General features: G+C 49.6%; 1 protein-coding gene across 2 annotated transcripts in view; it reads right to left on the bottom strand.

Annotated features, from left to right (window-relative positions):
- Kcnn3 (potassium calcium-activated channel subfamily N member 3) overlaps positions 1-27,833 on the bottom strand; it is a 148,671-nt gene that overhangs the window by 42,886 nt on the left and 77,952 nt on the right. For both annotated transcript variants that reach the window (XM_028890892.2, XM_037206803.1), the window contains one exon: positions 17,000-17,418. In XM_028890892.2, coding sequence (XP_028746725.1) covers positions 17,000-17,418 — 419 coding nt within the window. The remainder of the gene's footprint in view (positions 1-16,999; positions 17,419-27,833) is intronic.

Below are 27,833 nucleotides of genomic sequence, written 5' to 3'. Positions count from 1 at the left end.
TCAGGTGGGGACCCTCAGGCTGGTCTTGCCTCCAGTAAATGACTTCCTCTAATGGCTCCCAAGCCAGGACTTGGACACTGACCATCATCTGGGATCCATGACAGGACAGTAGAGAGGACTCTGGCCACAAAACCACTGAAGAGTAGGAATGACTACCCTCAGAGTTATGCAAGTCTGTCTGTCTGTCTGTCTGTCTGTCTGTCTGTCTATCCCCCTCCTTTCCCTCCTCTTCATCCCTCCCTCACCCCAGGGAGGCCTCAGGATTCCTTGGTCCCAGTGTCCCTGGCCCCAGCAGTTTTAGAGGAAGCAGCCTCTCAGAAGAAGGTGCTTGTGACATGTTGCTAGGCAACAAAAATGTTGCCTGAAAACTACAGCCCACCTCTGACACCTCCTAGGACTGGGAACCCTCAGATGAGAGCAGAGAGGCAGGGAACAAAGGAGATGCACAGGGAGGGGGATGCTGGAGCTGGGGAACCCCAGGGCGAAGGCAGTGAGGCTGACAGGTGTGCGAGCCAGGCAGATGGAGGAAGCCTAGCCAGAAGCCAGCTGGGTGGTAGCTCCCTGCAAAGTCTCCTCTGCTTTGTTTCTGTCCTGTCTCTCCAACTGGGGATGAGGTGTCATTAAGGAAGATGATGGTGATGGCTGACTAGTGATTTTTATTAAACACCCTTTGAGCAATGGCCTGATTCTCCACAGGCTTTCACAGATTCAGAATTATATTCCAAAGCATAGATGGCCTCAGTCATCACCCACACCTGACATCTATTTGCTTGTTGGCCTAGGTACCCAGGGCTCTGAGAGTCTGGGCCGGAGCAACACACAGGATACCACACCTGGCTGCCAGGGGACCCAAGCCAAGTCCGACCTGCCTTATACACCTCCCCAAGCCTCCACATCTCTAAAGTGGGAGGGCGACTCTGCCCAGCCCCCTTCACAGAGTACTGGGAAATGACAAAGGAAACAGGAGGGCCGGGAGACAGGACGGCACCCCTCGTCTGTTCTGGAGCCATGTCTGGCAGCCCCTGTGAGGTGACCCGCGGACAGCCACCAGAGGCAATGGCATAGGACTTCAACCACAATGGGAGGGCCCCAACTCTTCCATCAGAGAAGTGGGGGTGACCTGAAGTAACCATTCGACCACTGTGAGAAGTTAGGGTAGAGCAGAGTCTGCAGCCAGCACCAGGGAGCATCGGCCCCTTCTCCTCCTCAGACTTCCAGGTCCCAGCACCCTCTCTGTAGAGTACTTTGATAAGCGGGTCCCACAGTGACAGGCTGACAGTCACAGGAGACCATAGTCTAATTTCTGAAATAATGGACAGCTTCACGATAGGTCTATTCCCTACATAAAATCCTAATATAAATTGTAAACAAGAGCAAAACACATTAAGAATGCCGCTAAGGAGAACCATGTCTGTTACATTTGACAAAGTAATAATTAAAAGCTACTAACCAGTCAGCCATAGCATTCATTTAACTCTGTCATTTTGGCAACATAGGTGCTGGTTTTGGTTTGCATTGTCTCAGAAAAAGTCTATCCAATCACAGTCCCCACCCCCTCCCCAGAGAACAGTGGGCCATTTCCATCTGCGCTCCCGTATGGGAAGTGGGTCTCCTCTGAAAATCACTATTGTTGTTGTTGTTTTTTTAAATCACACCAATCATAATTTTTTTTGAGACACCAGACAGCATGCCCTCAAGAAATCATAAAATAAGCAGTTGGCTCAAACTGCAAGACAAACCTAATTCATTCCTCACAGTATGCTCTCTCCCCTGCTCGCTCTCCAGTCCCCAGCACAACCCAGCCCTGCCGCGGGCAGCAGGCAGCCAACGGCCCCAGGTCTCAGGCCTCCCCTCAGGGAGTCCCCACACCCTCCTGCACAGATGGGATCCCTCTCTTCCCATCTTGCCCCTCGCCCCCTGGGTCAGGAGAGGCAGAGAAGCATGGGCTGCTTTGGGCTCTGCTGGTTTCTGGAACCACCTAGGGAGTAAGCTCAACCCCGTTCCTGCAGACCAGAACACCAGAAGGCCCAGGGGCTGGTCAAGAGCCAACCACAGTCCTGGGCACTGAACTGAGGGTCACCGTGGGTCCCTGACACAATGAGCCCAGGCTAGCTCTCTTCCCTCCCACTTCCCCCTCCTTTCCTTTTCTCATTGTCTCTCTCTGTTCCGGTCTCTTCTTTTCTCTTTCTCCTTTCTATTTCCTCCCCTTCCTGCCCTCTCCTGAATGTGTGTGTGTGTGAGTGCATGTGCGTGTGCGTGCATGTGCGTGTGTATATGTGTGTTCACACACATACATGTGCGCGTGTGTGTGCGTGCGTGCGTGCGTGCGTGCGTGTGTGTGTGTGTGTGTGTGTTCGTGCATATGTGTACAGTCACAGCACGTTTGAAGGATGCTGGTTAGAAGACAACTCACTGGACTCCATTTCCAGCTTTTTCATATTTTTGGTTGTGAGCCTAGCCTTTAACGGCTGAGCCATCTCCCCAGCCCCCGTTTCCAGCTTTTTACCCTCTGCCAGGCAGGTGGTCAGGCTTGACAGCAAGCCCCCTTTCCCACTGAGCCATCTCAGTGGCCCTTTCCTGTTTCTTCTGTTTTTAAAGACAGGGTCTTATTACACAGTCCAGGCTGGCTGGAACCCACAACCTCCTGCCTCTGCCTCCGGGACCTCATGGGTGTCGGTACCACCCTGGCAGCTTGGGCCCAGGCTGCCTCTCTCCAGGGCTGTGATTTTCACTGTGAGCAATAAAGCTCCCATGAGGAGACGTGAGGGTTATTGCTGTCACTCACCGCAAGGACTCAGCTGGCTTATCCTGGGTTACTGGGCTTGGGCAGTGGAAGCTGGAAGACTCTAAATTAAGGAGTATGAATTAATCTTCTGTTGGGAACACTGAAGTGTAGCAGAACTAGAAGCTTCTATAGACAGGGAAACAGCAGGGATCGGTGCCAGCAGGTGCAGAGAAAGGTGAATTTGAAGGGAATTACGGACAAGAACCACAGAGCTTGAAACCCTTCATGGAAGCTTGGGTGGGGTAGGCACGGGCATGGGCATGGGGTAACTAACGATGTTGACCTTGGAGATGTGGCCCAGTCGCCCATCTTCGTGAACCTAGGAATGAGCTATGAACATAAGTGATGAAGACTCCATTTCCCCAGCCCCAGGAACGACCAGTGGGAGGGGCATGCATTCATAAAAAGCAGAAATACATTCTTTTTCTGCTGGCTAAAAGGAAGGTGTGATGGCTGGAGCCCCAGCAGCCTTCTGGAACTGTGTGAAGAAGCCACATCTCCAGCACAGTAGGGCAGCAAGGGAGGAGTCTCTGTCCCAGATGTTGTCGGGTGCCCATCTTGCTTGGACTGACCCTTTTCCCAATTTCTTTTGCCCAAGAAAACTTTATTATTTTGTCTAAGCTATTGTAAGTTCTTCGTCAGAGTCAAAAGTCTAATATGATAGACAAAAACAAAAACGAAAACTGATTAAAAAAAAAAAAACTCCTGAGAAAAACAAGAGTTAAAAATAGAGATGCAGAGAGAGTTCAGGGCAATGTGAGGGTCCGAGCACAGACCCGATGCCTGGGATGCCAGTGCATGGGGACACTCGGTCACCGCTCCTCACCAGACACAGGGGTGTATTAGGATGAAAGCTCCTCTAAGTCACTTGCGCCCCTTGCTCGGCCTGCTGCCGTGGGCTCCCCTGTTCTCTGAGAGGTTTTCTTGCTCATCAGTAAGGCACTGGTGATGGTAACAGGCATCCCTGTGACTCAGATGGCTCCCTCACAACACTGAATGTCAGCCCTCAACACAGTGCTCAGTCCCTGTGGGGCTGAGGTGGCCCTCCCTCCACTGCAGCTGGGGTGAGGGGCGGGGCATGGGGCGGGGCATGGGGCGGGGCTCAAGCACCAAACAGAGCAACCAAGGGTTGAACATGGGAAGGTGGGCAGAAGGCAGATTTCGTGTCTGGACTAACATCCGCTGGGAGATGGACATGGGTTATTTTGGTCATGGAACTCATCCCTTCCCCTTCCTTCCCTCACCATCCAAGGATTCCCCACCTTGGAAAGCTCTGGACGCGGCCTTCTGCTGGGAGCCCAGCCCTTCTCAATGTACAGAATGTCCTCAGCATTCACTGTAAGAACAACCTCTTGACTGTGGCTGGATCCGTTCTTAGCAGAGTGACAGGGGATCATTACCGGGGGGGTGGGGGGGGGGCTGGCAACCCCCTTCTCTTTAGCAAAGTGTCATTGCTAAAGAGAGTCCAGCTTAAGCACCACAGGCCACCGTAGTAATTGTTGGGACAGTACTGCTTCCCAGTACACTGACGGGGGGGGGGGGGGGGGGGGGGCGGGGAGCGGGTGCCGCTCCAGCAAGGCTCACTCCTCAGGGGCTGGGGAGGGGGGCATTCCTACAAGGCTCACTCCTCAGGAGCTATCCTGTACCCAAAGCTCAAAGTTGCCATTGTTAGGAAATCTTTCTGATTTCCATTTCTAGACTCTGCTAAGAGATGCCATCCCTTAACTGTAATGCAATTTATAATTCATGTACATTTAACATAAATAAAAATATGAAGAAAATAGCCACAAATAAACAGTTTTGCTGTTTAAGTGTCAAAAAGCAGAAACATACTGTGAATGGAAAAGGAAAAACAAGAAAAAAATGTGAATCAGAAATAACAGAAAGAGAAACTCAGCTGTGAAAAAAGTGAGGATGGGGGAGACACAAGGCAGGCACTTGAGATCAGAACTCTAGTTCCGCTAGGGATGTGGCCCAGGGACCAGTGGCCCGGTGTTGAAGTCACCCTGGCGGCAGCCCACTGAACCTGGGCGTGGCAGCACCCTAGAAGACTCTGTTCCAGGCTTGGGGGAGATTTGGGCGCAGCGGGCCCCTGTGGCCAGGCAGGTGCTGTTCTCACCCAGGCCGCACAGCTCAGGTGAGGGGACAGAGGACAGAGAATCACCTGCCTTGCATTTCTCCACCCTCCTTGCAAGACCACTGCCTCTTTTTCTGTGATTTTTGAATGCACCCTAACTTGCTGTATTCCCGGGCCTTCCCACCAAGCAAGGCACCAGGCAGCATCTGGGAGACACACATACACACACACACACACACCATGGTGTCACAAGCCCAGGACACAGTCATTCCCAGGGAGGCTCCAGCGAGAGGACCCACAAGGCTCTTACCATCCCGCCTGTCTCTAAGGCCATCGGCTGCTAGACAGGAAGGGGAATCTTCAAGAAGGAACTTCAAGGGCACTTTCAAGGAGTTAAATATGAAAACTACGCAGCCCGACCAGACCCTGTTTCCCAAGCCCTGTCCATAAGACACCAGAATTCATGCAGAGGGGGAAATGAGGGGCTTGTCAACATTGTCAAAGCCAGCCGCCTCTCTCGGTTAAAAATTCGTATATAGTGTGGAAATTGTAAACCAATCGCACTGTCTTTTCTGTCAAAGGGTTAAACAAAACAAAACATCATTAAAAAAAAAAACTTTTTTAGGGGGTTGGGGATTTAGCTCAGTGGTAGAGCGCTTGCCTAGCAAGCGCAAGGCCCTGGGTTTGGTCCTCAGCTCTGGGAAGAAAAAACAAAACAAAACACTTTTTTAACCAGTCACTTGCCAGAAATTTAATATATGTGCACAAGGTTGCCCCTGGTGCTCAAGATGGCATGCTGCTTATCAACACGCTCTTCAGGTTGATCTGTCCACCAGACAATGTGAAGCACTGCATCACTTTGCATTAGGGATAAGGATGCAGACACAGGCCCACTATTGAGTGTGTGTGTGCCAGCCTGCCTGCCTGCCTTGGCACATCTACACCCTCCTGAAAGACTTTGTGAGCCCAAACCCATTTCTTACACATAGACACAGTCTAGTAAAAACACAATACATCTAACAAAAAAAGTTCTATTACATCCCATGGAGAAAAGAGCTTGCTATTGACATGTGTTCCCCAGCATTTCTGTGCATGTGGCTCGCCTGTAAGAGGCGGATGGTGGCGTGCTGTGCAGGGCTAGTCTGTGCTCCTTCCCCAGATCTTACATAAGACTACATTAATATAATCATTAAAAGACTGACTTTTAAACATTGTTGCCTTTGAACTCACTGTAAGTATGTGCTATACCTTATTTAAACACTCTTTAAAAGATTCTGTTTTTATTTTAACTGTATGGGTGTTTCATCTGCCTGTATGTAAGCACACTATGTGCATGCGGTGTCCAGAGAAGCCAGAAGAAGGCATCGGATTCCCTGAACCGGCGTTCCAGACAGTTGTCAGCAGCTGGGTGGGTGCTGGGAACTAAACCCAGGTCCTCTGGAAAAGGAGCCAGTGCTCTTAACTGCTGAGCCATCTCTCCAGCCTCTTTATGTCAGCAGTTAAATCCTAGACGTTCACTTCATTTCTGATTCTTTGATGTCATAAACATCATTACATTGAAGACTTCTGATGTCAGTTTATTTCCATTCAAGGAACTTTCTAGGGTTAAAGCTATAAACCTGCCAGGGCTTTCCAACAAGCTTGTTTCCAGAAAGACAGTGCTAACTCCCTTTCAGGGTAGGACACAGCCTCACCCCACCATCAACAGGAAGACCTTAGCAGCACCAAGTTAGAGCTTCATGATGTGCTCCGTGATGTTTTCCTTGCAGAAAACTCATGGCTCTCTGGTTAGTGACTGGCACACTGTATACTCCACTTTGGTGACTTCCTCTAATTCTCTGTTGTGGCTGCCTTCAGTGGGGAGGTAAACCGACCGATTCCCAGGACTGCTTTGGACAATGAGATATTTCCCTCTGGTCACATTTGTTGCCAATATTTTTCTTGAGTAACATTTGCTTTTAAATGGATTTTTTCACTTTTGATCTATCTATCTATCTATCTATCTATCTATCTATCTATCTATCTATGTATGTTTGTGTGTGTGTGTGTGTGTGTGTGTGTGTGTGTGTGTGTGTGTGTGTACAGTGGGGTGTAGTTTGCCTCATGTATGTCTGTGTACCACTTACATGCCTAGTGCCTATAGAGGCCAAAGGGGGCATCAGATGCCCTGGAACTGGAGTTAGAAATGGCTGTGAGCCACCATGTGGTCCTGGGAATTGAACCCAGGTCCTCTGGAAGAGCAGCCAGTGCTCTTAACCACTGAGCCATCTCTCCAGCCCTGGCTTCTATTTTTTTTTTAAAGGAGAGAAATCTTAAATTGTATTTATGACATAAATCAAACACGCCTCCTTCCCTTTATGGTTCTTCTCTTCTGAGATGGTCTAACACTACTTTTCACCCCAGGATTGATTAAATATTCACTTTGATTTCTGGCTCCTGTTCATATTTCTTCTCTTCTATCTGACTCTTTAATCTACCTGGAATTTATTTTGGCGGCTGGTTAGAGGTGGCGTGCCAATTTGATATTTCATCCAAGCTTCCAATTTCCCCATGAACGTTTATAGAATAATCTATTGCTTCCTAATTGGTTTTCTTCCTCCATGATTGGGTTTTCACACCAGGATGTATTTCAGGGTTCTCCATTACGATTCATCGATCTATCGCTACTGGTTTCTTTAGTAATGAGTAATGCCCAAGGGACTTAATGACTCTTTGTTTTATAATACATTTTAGTATCCATAGAGAAAGTCCCCTCTCTGGCTTCTCTTGTAAGAGTCAAGCTGTTTTCATTTATTGATTAAAATGTCCTGTGAATCACTCGTTATTTTCCCTTAAAATTTCTAATTTTGTTTTCCAATACAGCAAAAATTGATTAAATTTGGTAACTTTCAGATTTGTAAATCCTGTTTTTAATATTCATTAGTTCCTGTTTCTTCATTATAAATTTATTCTGCCCTGGGTAGAGCTCCGGGAGTCTAATTAGAGAGAAAGAGGAGAGTTTATATGAGCGAGAATTGTTGAAACCAAGGTTGGATAAAGCACAGGGACAAATAGCCAAACGAATGGAAACACATGAACTATGAACCAAAGGCTGAGGGGCCCCCAACTGGATCAGGCCCTCTGAATGGGTGAGACAGTTGATTGACTTGATCTGTTTGGGAGGCATCCAGGCAGTGGGACCAGGGCCTGTGCTCATTGCATGAGTTGGCTGTTTGATACCTGAGGCTTATGCAGGGTTGCTTGGCTCAGCCTGGGAGGAGGGGACTGGACCTGCCTGGATTGAGTCTACCAGGTTGATCTCAGTCCTCGGGGGAGGCTTTGCCCTGAAGGAGGTGGGAATAGGAGGTGGGCTGGGGGGAAAGGGGAGGGGGGCAGGAGGGGGGAGAAAAAGGGAATCCGTGGCTGATATGTAGAACTGAATTGTATTGTAAAATAAAATAAAATAATTTATTCTGCTTTCTATCTAAGGTTTGTTTCATCTTCTAATTAATATAGTTTCTTTTCCTTCTTCATCTCCTTTTCTTGGCCTTTTGAGACAGGATCTTGGTACATAGCCCTGGTACTCAATATGCAACCCTGGCCAAAAACTAAAGGCAATCCTCCTGCCTCAGCCTCCTGAAGAATATACATTGACATGTGCTACAATACCTGGCTTCCTTCTTCACTTTAAAAAAAATATGTATTTATTTTTTTAAAAACGTATCGGTGTTTTGCCTGTGTGTACGCACCACATGTGTGCAGTGTCCACAGAGGCCAGAGGAGGGTGTCAGCATTATGGACGGTTGTGAGCTGCCATGGGTGCTGGGATTTGAATCTAGGATTCTGGAAGAGAGTAAGTGCTCTTAACCACTGAGCCATCTCTCCATCCTCCTTTACTTTTTAACAATGAAAACTGTGAAGAGTACTTTTCATCTGAGTACATAGTTCTCCATCAAAACTTTTAGTATTTCAGGTTTTCTTTCTTATTTTTTTATATGTGTGTATGTATGAGTGTGTGTGTATGTGTGCGTGTGCATGTGCTTGTGTGCATGTGTGCGTGGGGGAGGTAGGGAGGTGCATGTGTACATATGGAGGCCCAAAGCTGATGCTGGATGTCTTCCTCAATCCATCTCCACCTTCTATATTGAGGCAGGGTCTCTCAGTAAACTTGGAACTTGCCATTTTGACTCGTCTGTCTAGCTAGCTTGCCGGGGAGATCCTGTCTCTACTTCCTGAGTGATGAGATTACAGGTGGGCTATCACACCCACCGGGCTTTTACGTGGGTTCCGGGGATCCAACCTGATCCTCAGCTCACATGACAAGCTTTACCACCACGCCATCGCTCCAGCCCCCAGATTTTCAACCTCATCTTTTTTTCATCAGTACTATTTTATTTTGTTTCGTGTGTACTGGTGTTTGACTTGCATGCATGTCCATGCGCCACTTGTGGGTCTGGTGCCTGCAAAAGCCAGAAGAGGAAGTCAGAGATCTTGGAACCGGAGTACTGGGAATGGAACCCTGGTCCTCTGGAAGAGCAGCCAGCGCTCTGAATTGATGAGCCATCTCTCCAGCCCCCCTTATCTAGAATATTAAATGGTTCCTTTGAAGCACATAACAATCTGTGCTGTGCAGTCAGCCTGGCTCCATCGCCCTGTTTTGCATTAACATAATAACTCTTCACTCTTACTTTTTTCTGGGTCCCTTTGCTTTAGCTTCCTCTTCTTAAAATAGCATGAAAACAACTTTTGCTTTGAAATCTCATCAAAGTGAGGGACATTGTCTTTTAATTGAGGAGGTAAACTCAACTAATGTTGATCATTATAAATTTTAGATTCGGCTCTCTCTCATCAGGTTTCGCGTTTCTGCTCTTACATTTTCCGGTCCTGAGTCCTTGTTTCTTCTGTCTTAGCTCAGTGGGACCCGATATTTGGAAAGTGCGGTTGCTTAACCGCCTCGTGACTCAGCTTCATCCTGTGTGAAATGGGAATGTCACAGACCCCAGGCCTCACACAAGTGAGGTACCAATTTAGGGAGTGGGGGACAACTCATAGGCGATGCTACTGTTATCCTGATCGTATGGTTTTAAAGTCCTACTTGTGGGAGCCAGAGAGGTGGTTCAGTGGTTAAGAGCACTGGCTGCTCTTCCAGAGGACCAGGTTTGATTCTCAGCACCCAAGAGGCAGCTCACAACTGTCTGTGACTCCAGTTCCAGTAAATCTGATGCCCTCTTCTGGCCTCCATGGGCACTGCACAGACACACAAGCGGTGAAACACCCACACATAAAATAAAAATAAATAAATAAATAAATTTAAAAATGGGGATTTTTAAATCCTACTTGTGGTAACCTTAACGTTTAAATTATGATTTCAACTCTATTTTTCTGATTACTGAGTTTAAGTGTTAGAGATTAAGATTCTCTACATCAGATGACGGATTCAACATGTTTTTAACCAAACCCCTCAAGCCCATCCATTTTAGACTTCTAACAATTTGCAGTCCCCTAATTATGGTTCAGTTACTGTTTTTATTTCATGCACCTACCCTGTAGAAACTACTTTTCCTTTAAAATCAATTTGGTAACCATGCACAAATGTCTTTATTTCATTTTTTACAGTATAGCTCTGTCCACCTCTCTGGCTTTCCCATTAGTCTGTTACTAAGATCTTCATTGTTAGTCTTTTTTGTTCTTCATTCAAATGACAGAGTGGGTCTCTCGACTGCAAACTCTGTCAAGACATGCTACTGACTCTTCAAATGTAGTGGATCTGAGGAAAACACAGCTGTGTTGTTCATGTGACTCCAGGGTGGCTAATTGTATGATTTAACACAATTCCAGAAAAAGGAATGTCTGGAGGTAGTTCCTGTCGCCCTTCTGATTGGAAAGAAGGTAGTGTTTTTTATTCGCCCCGTCTGAGTATCTGTTACCCATGACAATTCTGGAAAAGTTTTCTTCCTGTATATCTTTGATTATACTTTTGTCCAAACCTGGGTTGGGTAGCCTCCATCTCTGGGCTAATCATCCTTTCACTTGCGTCTTCTAGATTCTGAAACAACTTTGGAAACTATTTATTTGTTGTTTGCTTTTGTGGAGGAAGGACAAGTGCCACCGCCCATGAAGGTCAGAGGACACCTGTGCGATCTGGTTCTCATCCCACCACATCAGTTCTGGGGCACTAACTCAGGTCACCAGGCAGTAAATACCCTTATCCACTCAGCCCTCTCACTGGCCCTCTGAGAAAGCTTTAACGTTGGCCCTCTATATTCTACTTTTTAAAAAAGCATCACAAATGCGGATTTTCCCCTTTAGAAAAGCAATTTTGACTTTCAGGAACTCTGAGCATGCGAACCAGATGTGTTTCCATTCCTCTTCTGCCGTCTTCCTTACACAGAGTCTGTTCTTTTCCTGCACCGCGAGGCTTAGCCAGTCTCCTAAGAGCGCTTCGGGTTTCCCATCATTAGCATCCTTTTGCATCCTCCTTTGCCTCCTCCTTGATGCTGCAGCCGGCCCCCGCAGGACCTGGCTGGGCAGCAGGACCACCTTGACTGACTCCTGCCTTACAGAAGACCAACTTCTCGTTTCTCCAGCTAGAGGCAGGACCAGCAGAGAGCTTCATCCAGTGCTGTGCTTTCTAATCCATCCTCTGACTCCCTCGACCATCCATTTTACAAACATTTAAAATCACAGACTTCCAACAGTAAAAAATGTTGAGCATACACTGCTCTCCTTTATGTGTGCATGTATGTGCATATATGTACATATGTGTGTGTGTGTATATATAATAAGTTGAATGCTTGTATATTAAATACAAGCTTCGGTTATCTTAGATAAAATAGCTATGGCTAGAAGCTCTTACCATTTTCCACACAGTCCCCCATGGGATTTTGGCACCAGGTCCACACTAGAATCTGTACCCCACCAAAGGGCTCCTCACAACCACAGTCCCGAACCCCGTGCTTTCAGGCTCTTCTCAGCTCAGCTCAGCGTCGGGACTTCCTGGACTCCATGCAATGAGCTTCATCCTGCAGACAAGCTCCACACTGCTCTCTTCAAGTCAAAGCTGCAGGCCCTCTGTTCCCTTCTGCCCCTGCCTCAGAGCTTCACTAGTCACTCACAGAAAACAAGAGTATAGGTTGCTCCCTCCTCCTCCTCTCTCTTCCTCCTCCTCCTTCACAGTTCTGAGGATCAACTTAGGGCCTCGTGCATGCTAGGCAAGTATTTGCCCTGAGCTGTAACCTCAACCCCAGAACGGCCTGGTTCTCTCGGGCTCTAGAGGCCAGATCTCTAGAATCAAACTCTTCATTAAAATGTATGAAAAAAATTCAAATTCACATAGTCAAAATCAAACACCTGCTGACAAGCCTGAGACCCTGAGGCCGACAGCCTGCAGGGAGCCATATAGACTGGGGAGCCTTGGAGCGGAAGAGCCCAGAGGGGTCCAGCCATTGAAGACGACGACAGGGAGGGTTTACTTGCAAGCAAGACGCAGCCCGTGTTTGTCAGTGCCGTTGGAGGCCTTTCTGCTCCTCCCAAGGAGACAAACACACACGTGTGGGCTGCCAGAGTCGCTCAGGGTGTGCGGGGAAAGCCGACTTCCCCGGCCTGATGCCCTGGGCCCCGGGGCCTGCACGGTTTCCTTTCTGATGCTGCTTGGCATTTGACAGTGTTTAATGAGGAGGTTCCTGGGGTGGCCCTGGGAGGCCTGTGGGAGGAGGGCATGCAGCCAAGAGAATCCTAGAGAATGCTGAGTGCTGCAACTGTCAGGTCTCAGAGGCAGTGGGGCGATGCCTCTCTGGGGTCCCGGCAAAACAAGCTGAGCTTGCCACCGCCCTCCCGGCAACCAGGTGTTGCTCTCCCAGCACAGGGCCCCTCTGCACCGTTATTAACGCCTGTCTGTCCTTGGCAGGAGATGTAAAAACATTTATTGGCCCATAAAAGCCAACTCCAGATAGGATAAATGACTTCTAAAACGCATCTTGCTGAAGAGGGATTTCCATAGCAACTTCAGAAGTGTGTGCATACAGCTAGAGACAAGTTCAGCTGACGGAAGCCACCTGGGCCATATACAAACCCTGGTCTGCGTGGCAGCAGCCAAAACAGGTTCTAGAACCCGTCATGGTGCGTAATGCCCTCGACAAGTCACTTAAACCCCCTCTAACCCAAAGGTGACAGAGTCACCATCTGATCAAACTGCGAGACATCAAGGCCATCTTTTCCACATCCCTCTCCCACTCTGGCCCAACTCTTCAGTCCCCTGTCTCAGTGTCTCAGCCAGTCATTCTTATGGTTTGACCTTGGGAAGCACAGGGTCACCTACAGCTCTGAAAGAACCTGGCTGGCCATTGTAAGGGAGTTCTGCCTGATTACTTGAGTTCTGTGCATGCTTTCACAGCCCTATAGATCAGACTCTGGGCAAGAGTCAAAGATCATGAGATGTAGGGACAGAAATTTGGGGATGGGGAGGTTCTCAGGATCAACACGGGAAGCAGGGCACAGGCTAGGCGGGGTGCAATGGTAACAGAAGCCCCAGGTGATCCCTTAGGGACCCCTAGATGGCCCTAGAGAGTTATGCTCTAGGAGGTAAAGGGCTCTGTAAACTCTTCCCTGACAGTCAGTGGGTTCCTGCCGCCCCTGAGTAAGGGGTGTGACCCTGAGTCAGGCAGCTCCCTTGAGAGATGGCATTTTCACAGCCAGGTGAAGGCAGTGAGTGCCCCAGTCAACAGAGGGCGGAGCAGGTGCACGCTAATAGCCAATGCACACACACACAGGCACACACAAATGTACGTGCACACCCACACACACGTACCCATGAGCACGCCCAGTACACACACACACACACAGTTGCACAGACATACATGCATGTGTACACACATATGCACACACATGGGGACTTCACTGGACATGAAGTCAGCCCTGGAAATGGCACAGCAGAGTGATCAAGGACACTGACATCAGAGAAGACCAAACAGCAAGTCCGGCATTTTTTTTGTGTCACCACAGTGGTCCTCAGAGCTCAGGCTGGGGACATGACTAGGACAGTCTGGAGCACAATTTCCTGTCCCTGCGGGATCCAGCCTGGGTTGACAAGATAAATGTGAAGTTTGGGGCGGAAATCAGGCTTGCATTCTGGATGCACACTTGGGAGCCCTGTGACCTCAAACCAGCTACTTTCCAGCAGCCAACCCCAACGTGAGGACAGTCAGGGCTCCTCGGGTCTGGGTTAGGCTGGGATAGCATGGAGCGTGGGATACAGAGGCAGCAGAGGAGAAGCAGGAGCCAGGGTACTGTCCCTGTGCTCGGTACCACACATCTAACCCACCCCAAAGGCTGTGATCACAAAGCCAGGCTACGGCAGGGGCTGCCTCCCTTTGTTTCCTGATCTTCAGCTGGGGGTCTTGAGCCACATCTGCAGAGAAGCAGCACAGGTTAACCTAGCTTGACAAGGGCTGCTCTTGTTTAACCTGGGCTAACTCAGGCTAACCCAGCCTCATCCATCTTGATGCAAGCTAACCTTGTCTAACCAGACTAACCCAACCTGGACCTGGGAGCTTTGGAGAGTATTAAATAGCAACTATGATGCAAAGACTTCTGAAAATGAATAAATGAGTTGCCGCACTTGCGACAGTTTCAATAAGCAATGCAACTCCCTGGTAGGTACCTGGTTGTATGTTCAGGCTGTCTGTTTGTCTGAAATGCATGCCAGACAAGGGGCCCAAACATGGAAAACCTGAAGTGCCCCCAAGGGCTATACAAATTCAGTTCCCACTGTTGGAAATCTTGGCTTCTGAAGATTAGAAAGGAAAGCAGGGTCAGTGGGCATTTGGTAGGAGTCTGTCTCTTCCGGTTATAAAAAAGGCAACCACCAAGTCCCTGTGTTACCTGGGATTGTGCGATGCATGCCGTTAACTGACGGCCATCGCATGGCAAGGTACAGTTTGTAAGGGGGCCTTGCTTGACTTGAACAATAAATCCATACAGTAGGCACCATTCTCCTTCATTCATTACTGAAGCTCAGGGAGGCAGAGGGACTGGAATTCCTCAGCAGAGAGTCCCACATGACAGCCAGCAAGGTGGCACACACCTGTCATCCCGGCAGGAGGAAGCAGGAGGAGGGTATATGGAAACAGAGGGGTCACAAGTTCAAGGCCTGCCTGCACCACCCTATCTCAAATAAACAACAAAACAGTCTCATGAGGAGTTTGGGGTTGGAAGCAGACAGAGCAAAAGTAGCGAACTACTTTCTCTGTCACGGGAATGTATTTGCCAGAGAAGGTTCCAGAGGAAATGTTTAGTATGGATCCCTGCTTGGAGAAGAAGCTTAACTGCTGAGCTGTGGTAGAGCTTTAGAGAGCCGAGTGGTGTGGCTTTGGGTTCTCTAGCAGAGTCCCCCAAAATGGACAGTCGCAGCCTGGTTCTCAGAGGCTGCCCTCTCGTTCTAAGGACTATGTTCTGGGCAACACAATGTCTCAGTCTGAAATCTGAAAGCCATACTCACAGACTGAACACCCCAAAGACAGTGGGAAATTTATTTCATGGCTCCCATGTGAGCCTACTCAAGCCAACTCTGCTAGAGTTCCCTGTCCTGTTTTATATCTGCTCAGATATGGGCACACGGAAGAGCTGACAGCCAGCCGTAAGTACTGATGTATCAAGGACAACTACCGGGATCAGTGTAAGCAGCATGGATTTTCTCCGTGCCTTCCCACACAGAGAAGCTCTCTACCCCTGGAGCATGGCTTTATTCCATTTCAAGTACCCCCAGGAGCACGGCTTTATTCCATTTCAAGTGACTTTTACTTTAAAATGAGGAAGCTACAGCTTCTCGGGCAGACTCCAGAGCCCTTGCCTAGATTTGGACTCTAAATATGAGATATGATTAGAATGAGATACAGCGTCAGCTTGAGAAAGACAGGTGTCTCCAACAGGGCCTGAGGGGTAGAGGAGGGAGGTAGTATCGGTCCTAATGGGGAGCCACAAGGGTGACTGTTCTGAGAACTGGCTGGTCACTCCAGAGCCCTGGGTCTCAGGGAAGCCACAGTTCCTTCCAGCCATCATTGGTCTGAATCACCAGCCCCTAAAATCTTTCCCAGCATCATGATTATCCAACTTTAAAGTGCATATGAGTCAAGGTGAGAAGCTTCTAGAAGGCCAGTGCTGAGTCAGTAATTCTGGGGTTAAGGCCTTGTATTCTAACAAGTACCCCAATGAGGCCGATACTGACAATTTGTGGACCGAACCTTGAGCAGAGACATATTAGTAGTGATGTGTGATTGAAAAAAAAAAAAAAAGATCTGTGAGCAAAATAATTGTGGTGATATATTGTGTACCCTAATAAAACTTGTGTGAAGATCAGAGAAGCAGAGCAAGCCACAGCCACCACCTCTTACCTCACCAACTCCTCAGCCTGAAGAGTCTCTAGCTGAAAGGGATGCTTCTGCCCAAAGCCTTTAGGTCCTGTCTCTTCACGCCTTATGTATCTTTCTCCGCCCAGCCATCACTTCCTGGGATTAAAGGTGTGTGTGCTTCCCAGTACTGGGATTAAAGGTGTGTGCCACCACTGCCTGACTCTGTTTCTCTCCTAGACTGAGTCAATCTCATGTAGTCCAGGGTGGCTTTGAACTCACACAGATCCAGATCCGTCTGAATCTCTGCTTCTGCCTCGAGTGCTAAGATTAAAGGTGTGTGCCACCGTTCCTTGGCCTCTATGTTTAATCTAGTGGCTTGTTCTGTTCTCTGATCTTCAGGCAAGCTTTATTAGGGTACACAATATATCACCACAACTAATTATATGAGGAAATTTGAACTAAGCAAAAAATGAACAGGCTTCTCGGAGTTTTTTAAATATCAGCAAGCATCATTAATCTCCAAGAGGAGAGCAAACAAAAACTTGTAAATTGGTAATACTCCTGGTGAAGAAATAACCAGAAGGCCTTGACACATTGCTCTAAAAGAAAGAACAAAAGTCAGTTCTGTGTATTTTTCCAGCTTACCTGGGCTCCAGTGTTCCAACATCCTAAGCCAGCTCTGCCCTCTTCTCATTCATATTTTCTCCTTTGAGGTATGTGAGAACATTCCTGCCTCCTCCATCAGACCTTAGACCTGGGCCTCCCTGCTCCTCCTCCCTTCCCTGTACCAAGTTCAGAGGCCCCCTGGAATACCTTTCACAGACTCGCACGGTCCAGGCGGCGATGATCCACAGAGAGATGCTGAACACCAGCAGCACCGTGCCAGGGCAGATGGTCATGAGTGTCTTCATGACGAATCTGGTGTTGAAATTGATCTTGTTGAGGGCCCCAATGCTTCGGGATGAGGCATCAGTGAAGAGTTTGCTGTGTAGCAGCATGACTCGGGCGATCAGGTACAGGCGCAGGAACATGGGGATGGACAGGATGATGTCCACATCAGCCTCTGCCCGAGAAGGGGTATAGGAGAAGGCCAGGCGTGCGGTCCAGAAGAACTTGTACTCTCCAGGAATGGGGTGGATGGCACACACCAGCATCTCCAGGCTGATGTAGAGGATGCGCTCGTAGGTCATGGCTATCCGCCAGTCATCTGCACCGTTGTCGATCACAAAGAGCTGGAGGAGCAGAGAGCGTGTTAGTGTGGCCAGGACAGGTGAGCAGGAATGTCCCAGGAGAGGCTAATGGGGTTCCATTAGCCTGACCACCTGGGGCAGGCTGCGCGTCAGCTGTGGTGAGTGCCCCACAGAGAGTGGAGACCTGCCTAGGTCAGCTGACATCTTGGCTAAGACGCCCGCTCTCTGCACCTTGCACTCCTCCTCTGGAAGTTGCTTCCTAGGATACCGTCATGTCTGTCTGCCTGTCTGTCTGTCTGTTTGAGACAAAGTCTCACCCTGTAGCCAGCTAGCCTCAAACTCATAGAAATCCTCCTGCCTCAACCTTTCCATTGCTGGGATTACAAGAATAAGACAGCATGATAAGCTGGATACTGAGATTTCTAATCAGAAAGAATACATTTGGTCTTCAACTTGGCTGAGGCATGAGCTACTAAAACCTCAGGCAAGGGCTGGGGTGCAGCAGATAATACACAAGACACTGGGTTTGATCCCCAGCAACACACACCACCACCACCACCACCACCACATGCATATAGACACATATATACACACACCCACAAATACAAACACACACACCCCATACCACACACACAATGAGCTTTAAAAATGACGAGTCTTTGCGGTGGGGGGGGGCTGTTATGTTTTGAGACAGGATTTCACTGTGTAGCTCTGGCAGTCCTGAGTTTTGTTATGTGGACTAGGCTGGCCTTGAACTCACAGAGATCTACTTGCTTCTGCCGCTCCTAAGTGCTGGGGTTAAAGGTGTTCACACCTGTCTATATTATTTAATGCTGGGGTTTAAGCCCGGGGCTTCACACAGTGTTGTTGGTCACTGAGCCCCATGGCCAGCACAGTCGAAATCTCCCGAATGCCTGTGCCGTGACTGAATGACCATGCTGTGATTGCTTGCGGAGCACTGGCCAAGTTGGGATGGGAGCTAGGAAGAGAGTGGCTATCAGTCCCACCCTCCCCAGGGTGGCATCAGTGGCAAAAGAGTTCATTGAGTGTGCCACACAATGAGCTTCTGCAAAACCCAAGGACAAGGTTTGGAGACTTCTAGATAGCGGAACACATGGAGGTACCTGGAAGGCGGCACACCCATAGAAGCCCCGGAGGCTCCATGCCCTTCCTACTCTCCTGCCCTGCGAGCCCATGCCAGCTTGTTGCTAACAGGATTCTCTGAAGCATCCTGAAGAAGAATTGTGCAAATGTTTCACCTGGCTCCAGCAGATGAATCAAATCCAGGGCCCAGGTCAAAGGAGCCCCAACTCACGGCTGGTCAGTCAGCCCCGTGTGGGCTTTGGAAGTGGGGCCAGAGCTGAAGGACCAGGCCGGTAGCCAGTGGCATCGAATGCGAACTTCCAGTAGAGTGTTAGAGCTGGGATAAACTGCAAAACATCCCTTTGGTGCTCATGTTTGGTGTGTGGACAAACGCCCACAAATCCTAGGAGCAGAGAGCTTTGCTGGAGGAGGACAGCGCGAGGGGCAAGCAATGGGTCAGTCTCTTTCTGCTCTGCCCTGCCAAGCTCCCTTCCAGCGTGAAGGATCCGGCCTCTGCGTGTTATTTCGTGCTAAGGGGGATTAAGAGTGCTTTTGTGTTTAAAAGAGAAAAACAAACACAAAACCCCCACATCTCTGAGTCTCAGCAAGTGTGGCTTGATGAAGAGGGGTGTTTCCTGAATCATGGAGCTCACAGGGCGGCCAGGTTCCTGACCCCAACCCAGAAGGGGCAGGAAGTGTGTGCTGTCCACACTGCACTCCTGAGCAATGCATAGAACATTCGTTGCATGGCTCCTGAGCCTAGTACTAACCAGTCCAGTAACCCTGGGTGAGTTACTGAACCTTGCTGCCCCTCCATTCTCATCCGGGGATGTGACATCTGTTGCAAGCAAGCCAGAGAGGCTACCATGGGCCCATTGCATGACCATGCACAATGGTATGCCGATGTGCAGTGAACTCTGCCTAACGCCTATCACACTATTCGCTATTATGAGCAAAGCGGTAACTATTAGCTATGGTTCATATTAGCTATGACTGTTGTTTTATAGCCTTACAAAGGTTAGTATCTTGGTCTTTCCAAACAACGATGACTGGGTTCAGCTATATCTCCATTTCTTTCCAGTACCAACCTTCTTCAAAGCTCTGAATCCTGGGGCCAGGTCATGAGAACCCACTCCAGCAGTCATTCCCTGGATATCTGCCTTGCCCGTCCTCAGCTGAGATTATGTGGGGAAGGCCCAGCCTTTGTCCCCAAGGAAGAAGGCCCACTCTGGGGTCCCATGGTGCATGATGACTGTTCAGGAAGTGCACTTTCGCCTTTCAGCAAACTCAGTCTTCTCTGAACAGAGGAGCCTTGACAGTCCCACGCCACCGGGGCCTGCCTACGGCCGAGGTGATAGCCGGGGCAGTGGAGGTGCCCATCACACCCCATGTCCCTCCCTGACTGCCACCTGCTGCCATGCACCCCCGTGTATCCTGCCCAGAGCCCCGGGGAGCTGCTGCCTTCCAGGAAAGCCTCGCTGGCCTTTAATGAAGAGCCAGGGCGGAGGTCTTGTGGCCTAACTCAGCGGGTGCTCTGGGGCAGAGAGCCGCGGAGGACAGGCATCCACTCGCACATCGTGAACGGAGAGTGACCCCTGAATCCTGCCTTGGATGGCCGGCTCAGAAAGGCCAGCGAACCGTGAGCCTGGGAGGGGAAGACGCCATGCTGTGGCGGGAGCTGGGGGAAGATGAGTTTAACCTCAAATCCACATCCACAAAGGAGAAAAGATGGCGGCACTGTGTGTTGAGGGCTGGCCAAAGGTTAGATGAACTAAAGCCTCCTTCCCCACCTGCTTCTGCCTGCATCAGACTGCCTCCACCTCCTCCAAGGTCTGGGCCCCACCACAGGCCTTCACCCTTCTCCGCTGCCTTCCCATGAGTCGCTTTATCCAAGGAGGAAGAGAAGACTCACGCTGCCTGGGCCTGAGGCCTCCAAGAATAAACCCTGAGAGTCAAATAGTCTCTGGCTCACCAGATACAAATAGAAGGCAAGCAGGTGAGTCACGTGATGTAGACAGTGTGTGGGGGGTGGGGTGGGGGAGTGCTTCTCGCTTTTAGTGTCTGCCTGTGACATTTGCATGCTACAGGATCAAGTTCCAGACAGCCTGGCAGGCCTTGCATGCTTGCTCTGAGAGGTACAGGAGGTGGCTGTGGAGGGGACCAGACTCCAAGGTCACTAGCCTCAGCTTCCCCCTCTTCCTGTCCTGGGACCACACCGGGCCGTAACGAATGTGAAACTCATAACCCATGTTCAGCAAGCGTGTTCAAGGCTGTCTGTTGGGAACAGAGCAACACAGCCAAGCAAGGCCTGACGATGAAGGTCAGCAGGGGAAGTAGAGGCCGCCGTGAGACCGCCCGGCGGAGGGCCTCTCCTCGGGAGTCATCTGGGAACGGGGAAAGATCCAGCACAGCACCAGGGCAGCCTCTCTTCTCTCAGTGCCGTGCAGCCTGGGTTTTCCCAGACCCAGATCCATCAATTAGAAAGACAGATCTATGGCCATTCCAAGGCGTCTGTCTGTCTGCTCCTCACTGCGGTCCGACAGCCGAGTCATGGCAACATGACTATCTGGCCAAACTCTTTAAATACAAAATTAAAGCCTTCCATCCAGTAATAAAGAAGCACATTCGGTTGCTATGGTAACTGGGTTCACGCAGTAGGAGCTGAAGCAATGAGTAACAGATTCCTTTGATTGCCTGGCGGGGCCTGAGCTGGTCCATCCTGTAAACTGAAGGATGGGGTCTCCCCTGAGCGCCACAGCTCCACAGGCAAGAGCTGGACTGGGGCGGCATCCCACCGGCGCTCAGGTGCCCTATGTACTTCAGTTTCCTGATGCAAGGGAGATGGGGGCAGTCCTGGGTAGTCTAAGTCGGAGGCTGGTGAGCTGGATGGACGCTTCCCACAGCCAGGCATCAGACTCTCTGAGTCCGTGTGACTGTCTCCATTACGGGACAATTCCCCTGTTCCTCTGCACTCTACCGACTCTTCTCTAAGTAGGTGGATCACAGAGCTGACGGCTGGGGCATTTTCAAGCAGTGTGCACTGGGGGGAGGTTGTTTGGAGTAGAGGAACAAGGAGAACTATTTCAGGCTACAGACTGAGAGCACCTGCTAGACAGGCACCATGGCAGGATTTGGCGGCGCTGCAGAGCCGGGCATCTCCATCCCCAGCACATCCCAGCACATCATCCCAGCACATCCCAACACATCCCAGCACATCCCAACACATCCCAGCACATCCCAGCACATCCCAGCACATCCATGGCTCTCCTACCCAGGACAGCCTATGCCTTGTGCTTTCTACCCCTGGAGCCAAGCTCTGCAGTGTGACCTCACTTCCTGCAGATGCACCCTGCAGCTTCTCAGCCTCCTGCTCATTCCCTGCCAATCACAAGTCCTGGCTATTTATTGGTCTTTACTGCGTTTTCGTCCGTCTTGTCACTTAGGCCAGTGGCTGTCAGTGTGGCTGCACATCAGAGCCACTTGGAGCCTGTTAAAATTCCCTTTGCCTTTCACCACGGGAGCATAGCACAAGAGAGGGGGAGGGAGGAAAAAGGAAAGAAAAGCATCTCCATGCTGAGGTCCATCCTCAGACCAAGGCTGGGTCTGTGGAGGGGGCCGGGGCTGATGTCCGAATCTGTGCGAGGGGAGGGCTGATGTCTCTGTACAGTGGGGTGGGCTGACCCTGGGGTTGCTCTTACTCTTGTTTCTGATAGGAGGTCTGTTATGTAGCTCAGGCTGTGCTCGATCTTGCTCTCTTCCCACCTCAGCCTCCTGGGTGCTGGGATCGTTCCCCACAGGTGACACTAAAGTGTGGCCAGGGTTGGGACCCAGTGATTACAGCTCCTTGATCTCTGCTACCGCCCATGCCTAACCTCAACCTTAGCATGGAGGAGATGTTTACTAAATGCTGCCACTTATATGACTTTGGGCAGCCAATCTTCCCTCTCTTGCCTGTTTCCTGCTCTGTGGATGAAGAATGGTCCCCAGCTGGCATTGTTTTAGGCTTCTGTCTGTGGTGGTTTGAAAGAAAACGGCCCCCAAAGGGAGTGGCACTATTAGGGGATGTCGCTTTGGTCGAGTAGGTGTGGCCTTGATGGAGAAGCGTGTCACTGAGCGAGTGGGCTTTGAGGTCTCATATATGCTCAAGTCACGCCCCGTGAGACCAACCACTTCCTGTTGCCTGCAAGATGTAGGACTCTCAGCTGCTTCTCCAGCACCATGTCTGCCTGCACGGCACCATGTCCCACCATGATGATAAGGACTGAAGCTCTGAAACTGTAAGCCGCCACCTCAATTAAACGTTTTCCTTTCTATGAGTTGACATGCAATAGAAACTCTAACTAGGACACTGTCACTACGATAAAGCATCAGGACCAGAAACAACCTGGGCAGAGAAGGGCTTATTTGGCTTACAGGTTACAGTCCATCATCAGGGGAAGCCATGGAGGAATGCTGCTCACTGGCTTGCTCCCCATGGCTCACTCACTCATCCTGCTTTCTTATACAAGTCAGGGCCACCTGCCCAGGGGTGGCACCCCCCACTGTGACACATCAATCACTAATCAAGGAATGTCCTGCAGACTTGCCTACAGGCTGTGTAATGGAAGCATTTCCTCCGCTGAGATTCCCTTTTCCCAGATGACTCTAGCTTAGTTGGGGAAAACTAACCAGCACATGCATCCTGTTCAGAGAAGCCAGAATTCTGTGGTACTGTCCTGCCAGTGCCTCCGACCTGATGAGTGTCCTTGGTGCGTGAGTTCCTCAGCACAGGGCCCAGGCTGGTTCGCTGACTTACAGTGCGGGCATGGTGCTGGCACATTGTGGCTTGAAGCCAGTTTTTGGTGAATGAGGAGTAAGGGGCCAATGACTGCTTTATGAAGAATCCAGAATGGAAACTCCTGCAGGAAATTCATTCCTAGGCCCATGACTAACAAAGGCCTGATGATACATTTCATGCCATGGAGGATGCTGCCCCATTCCCAAATGTGAGTCCAATCTGCAATAAACAACCTGTGGTGGTTTGAAAGAAAGTGGCCCCCACAGGCTCACGGGGAGTGGCACTCTTAGGAGATGTGGCCTTGTTGGAGGAAGTGTGTCTCAGTCTCTGCCTGCTGCCTTTGGATCCAGATGTAGAACTCTCAGCTACCCCTCCAGCACCATGTCTGCCTGTGTGCTGCCATGCTTCCCACCATGATGACAATGGACTAAACCTCTGAACTGTACGCCAGCTCTAATTACATGTTTTCCTTTATAAGAGTTGCTATGGTCATGGCGTCTCTTCACAACAATAGAAACCCTAAGACACTGCCCCAGGGGATCGCCAACATCAGGAAGTTCTAGAGCTAACCTGGAACCAGCTTCTCTCATTAACTTTTAAAATGATGTCTACTATTAATGTTGACTACAGTATTTGCTCGTGTGTGGGTGTGCTCATGTGCGTGTGTAGAAATCAGAGAACAGTTTGCTGGAACTAGTTCTCCTGTCTACCATGTGAGTTCTGGGGACTGAATGCTGGTCATCAGACTTGGTGGCAAGCACCTTTCCCTGTTGAACCATCTTGCTGGCCCCAGACTCAGGATCTTGAGTGATGCTGGATCAGAGGGATCCGGGGAAATGGGCAGTGATGTCTCCACAAAGGATAGGTCTCCCCCAGAGCTTGATCTCGATGACCCAACCTGACTGCCTCTGATGGGTTTTGGAAAGACCCTGGGGTGATGCTGACAGGATGTGTCACAAGGCAGGGTCACAGATAGCCCTGGAAGGGGGAGGATGAAGAAGACACTTGGCGCTGACAAGGAAGTGTTCTCCTGACCCAGCCTGTGCTTGCCCCTGCCCACTGGCTCCCTAGAAGGAAACGAAATTCCGTTTTTAAATTGCTGCATCGTATTGAAACAGAGACTCTCCTCATGAAGGGAGGAAGGGCCAGCCTGCAGAGGGTCATGTGGCACCATGGCCTGCAGACTTCGCGAAGTCCCACCCTTCCTCGGATGGTGAGAGGATGCTCCAGGCTGGGTCCTTCTACCGCTTGTATAACTCTGAGAGCAGGAGTTGCTGTGATCCCAAGAGCTTCTGGAGGGACGTGGACACGACAGAGTGATTCCTAACATGCAGTAATTAGAGAAAAGCCAGAGTCGTTCAGTTCTGACTCAAATTCAATTGAGTGAAACAACCAGCAAGAACCAAGTAGGTTAGGACATCGTAGGGACATAAACACCAGTCAAAACACGTGTCCCAGGAACCAGTTTGCAGTCTCAAGTGGCTCTAGCATCAGAGAGGCAGATGAGGACCCTCAGAGGAGAGCTTCTTGGGTAAGATGGGGTTTCAGCACCACTTGGAGACAAGTACTGCACGTAGCTTGTAGAAAATGTCCACAGATCCACCTGCTTCTGTGGGTATGGCATCACGTCTCCCTCCCACAAGAGGTCTAGTCCGTGTCTCAGCTTCTGGGATTTGAACTCGACCATGTGCCTTGCTTTGAGCGACGGGACATTATAAAAGGCAACGCATCCGAGGTTTAAAAGATCGGTTCTGTGAGGCTTGCTGAAGGCGTACGGCCTCATTTTTTTCCTGTCACTCGACTTTGCCAGGCACTCCAGTGAGGCCTTCCTAGACCAGCTGTGTAACAGGAGCTCTGTAGAGCCACCACGCTGAGGCTGAGCCAGCCCCAGGAACAGGCGCTGTCTTGGGCTATTGTCTCTCAGGAGCGCAACACCATCACCATACACTAGGACTGGCGGGCACTTGGGTCGACACTAGGAGACTGGGTGAAAGGCCTTCCATGCCCAGCAGTTCCCCTTTCCGTTCTCCTGCCCCAAGCTCTAGAAAGAACCCACCTATTCACCCTCCCGCCCCCATAGTTACAGGGCTGGCCAGTCCAAGGGAGGCGTGGGCCATGACCAACAGACATCCCACTTTCTGCCATCCTCTGGATACCTCATTTCAGATACCAAGATTAAGTCAAAGTATTAAAAAGTTGTTTTCCAAACTGTCAAGTTATTTTCTGAAGTGTGTTCTGGAAGTGTTTAAGGAAGTCCACTGGAGAATTAGATCAAATAACGTAGGCAAAATAGAATTTATGGTGTGTGGGAACAGCGAGGCTCCTTAGCAGATCTAGGGAGTTCCGTGATTAGCTGGCAAGGGCAAAGAGGTCAACATGGATGCTCTGAGTGGTCACTGATGGGACCAAAGAAAATGATCTTAGAGATCTCAAGGTGAACCAGAAAGCCGGGCGGTGGTGGCACATGCCTTTAATCCCAGCACTCGGGAGGCAGAGGCAGGCGGATCTCTGTGAGTTTGAGGCCAGCCTGGTCTACCAAGTGAGTTCCAGGAAAGGCGCAAAGCTACACAAAGAAACCCTGTCTTGAAAAAACAACAACAACAAAAAAAGATGAGTCAGAGACCCTTGAGTTTTGTCCACGGTGCCTGCTCTTCACAGGCCTGGCGTCCTTGGCCCCTCCAGCTCACTGAGGCAGGGCTTCCTTCCTCCTCAGACTGTCTCACAGAGAAGCTGTGTCATCCCTGGCTCATGACAGCCAGCTCTGAAGGGCCATCTGGTCACCTCAGAACAGGTCAGTTCAACCAGACACTTTGGAGCCTCCCAGGGGGACAGCTGCAGGGTGGAGAGTGGCCGCCCTGGCAGGAGAGTGAGGCAAGGCTTCAACTGTCCCGTCTGTTCCACAGCAAGCCTGAGTTGACTCATTAGACCACGGGTCCCCTCCACTCCAGTGTGGAAGACTGGAGGCCCTTCTGCTCTTTACTTGAGCAAAATCATCTCAAAAAATGTCCTCGGCCATCACGGGGACCCTGTGTAGACAGACTGCAGCCAAGCTGAAAGGTGTTTATTCTTGCTCAGCTATAAAGTTTTCTAAATTAAAGTGGAAAGATGAGGAATGGAAGAAACACTTTGTGTTCTCTGCTGTCCCCTCTGTGGGAGAAAAACTTCAAAGAAATTTTCCATCATTAAAAAAAAAAATGCAGAAGGGGCTGGAGAGATGGCTCAGAGGTTAAGAGCACTGGCTGCTCTTCCAGAGGACCTGAGTTCAATTCCCAGCAGCTCACAACTGTCTGTAGCTCCAGTTCCAGGGGATCCAACACCCTCACACAAACATACATACAGGCAAAACACCAGTGAACATAAAATAAATTATTTTTTTAAAATGCAGAAGAAAACATTTTGCATTTTTAAAAATCCAAATTTTCTTTCTTCCTTCCTTCCTTTTCTTTCTTTCTTTCTTTTTTTTTTTTTTTTTTTTTTTTTTTTTTTTAGACAGGGTTTCTCTGTATAACAGCCCCAGCTGTCCTGGAACTAGCTCTGTAGACCAGGCTAGCCTTGAACTCACAGAGATCCGCCTGCCTCTGCCTTCCCAGTACTGGGATTAAAGGTGTGCACCTCCACTGACTGGCCCCAAATTTTCTTAAAATGTGTTATCTTTATGTCTTATAGGTAAATAAACTTAAACTCCTTAGAACATATATTATGTATGTACACCATTACTATGGGGTTACCATGGAAACAACATCAAAAAGTCCTGTGATCCCTAATTGGGTTTCCCTGAGGACAAGAGCTGACTGTCAGTGATGAAATGAATTTGAGGTCTACAGCAACAGTGAACATAAAATTTCCAGTAAGTAAATGCTGCATGGAACTAGATGAAGAAAAGGAAAAAGAAGAAAAACATTGAAATTTAAAAAGCAAAAATGACCAAGGGCTAGAAAGCAGTCAAGAGCACTGGCTGCTCCTCTAGAGAACCTGGGTTCCATTCCCAGCACCCATGTGGCAGCTCACACCTGCCTATAACTCCAGTTCCTGGGGATCTGACACCCTCACACAGCCACGCATGAAGACAAAACACTAATGCACATGAAAAAAAAAAATCATTAAATCTTCCTGGGCAGTGGTAGCACACACCTTTATTCCCAGCCCTTGGGAGACAGAGGCAGGCGGATCTCTGTGAATTGAGACCAGCCTGGTCTACAGAGAGAGTTCCAGAATAGGCAGGGCTACACAGAGAAACCCTGTCTCAAAAAAAAACAATCAATAAATAAATAAGCAGAAAACTTTTTAAGAAGTGCCTCGGAGGGGCTGGCTAGGCGGTGGGCCTTGCTGCAAAAGCACCAGAGAAACTGTCAGGGTGATCCTCTCCTGCTCTGCATCCTCCTCACCCAGTGCTGGGGGCACTGGGCCATGTATAATGTCCCTTCGTGGCTTTTGCCCCAGCCAGACTAAGACTCTCCTGACAGACATCACCGCCAGTCTATTACCAGAGACATGAGAACCCTTGAGGACTTTCAAGCCTGAAGCCCATGTGGCACTAACGGAGACCAGTGACGACCATAAATCATTTTGCCCATCCCGAGTTCTCGGAGAATGAAGG

This window comes from Peromyscus leucopus, chromosome 6 (genome assembly GCF_004664715.2).
Source record: "Peromyscus leucopus breed LL Stock chromosome 6, UCI_PerLeu_2.1, whole genome shotgun sequence".
Lineage (NCBI taxonomy): Eukaryota > Metazoa > Chordata > Mammalia > Rodentia > Cricetidae > Peromyscus > Peromyscus leucopus.
This window is presented reverse-complemented; position numbering and strand designations above follow the sequence as displayed.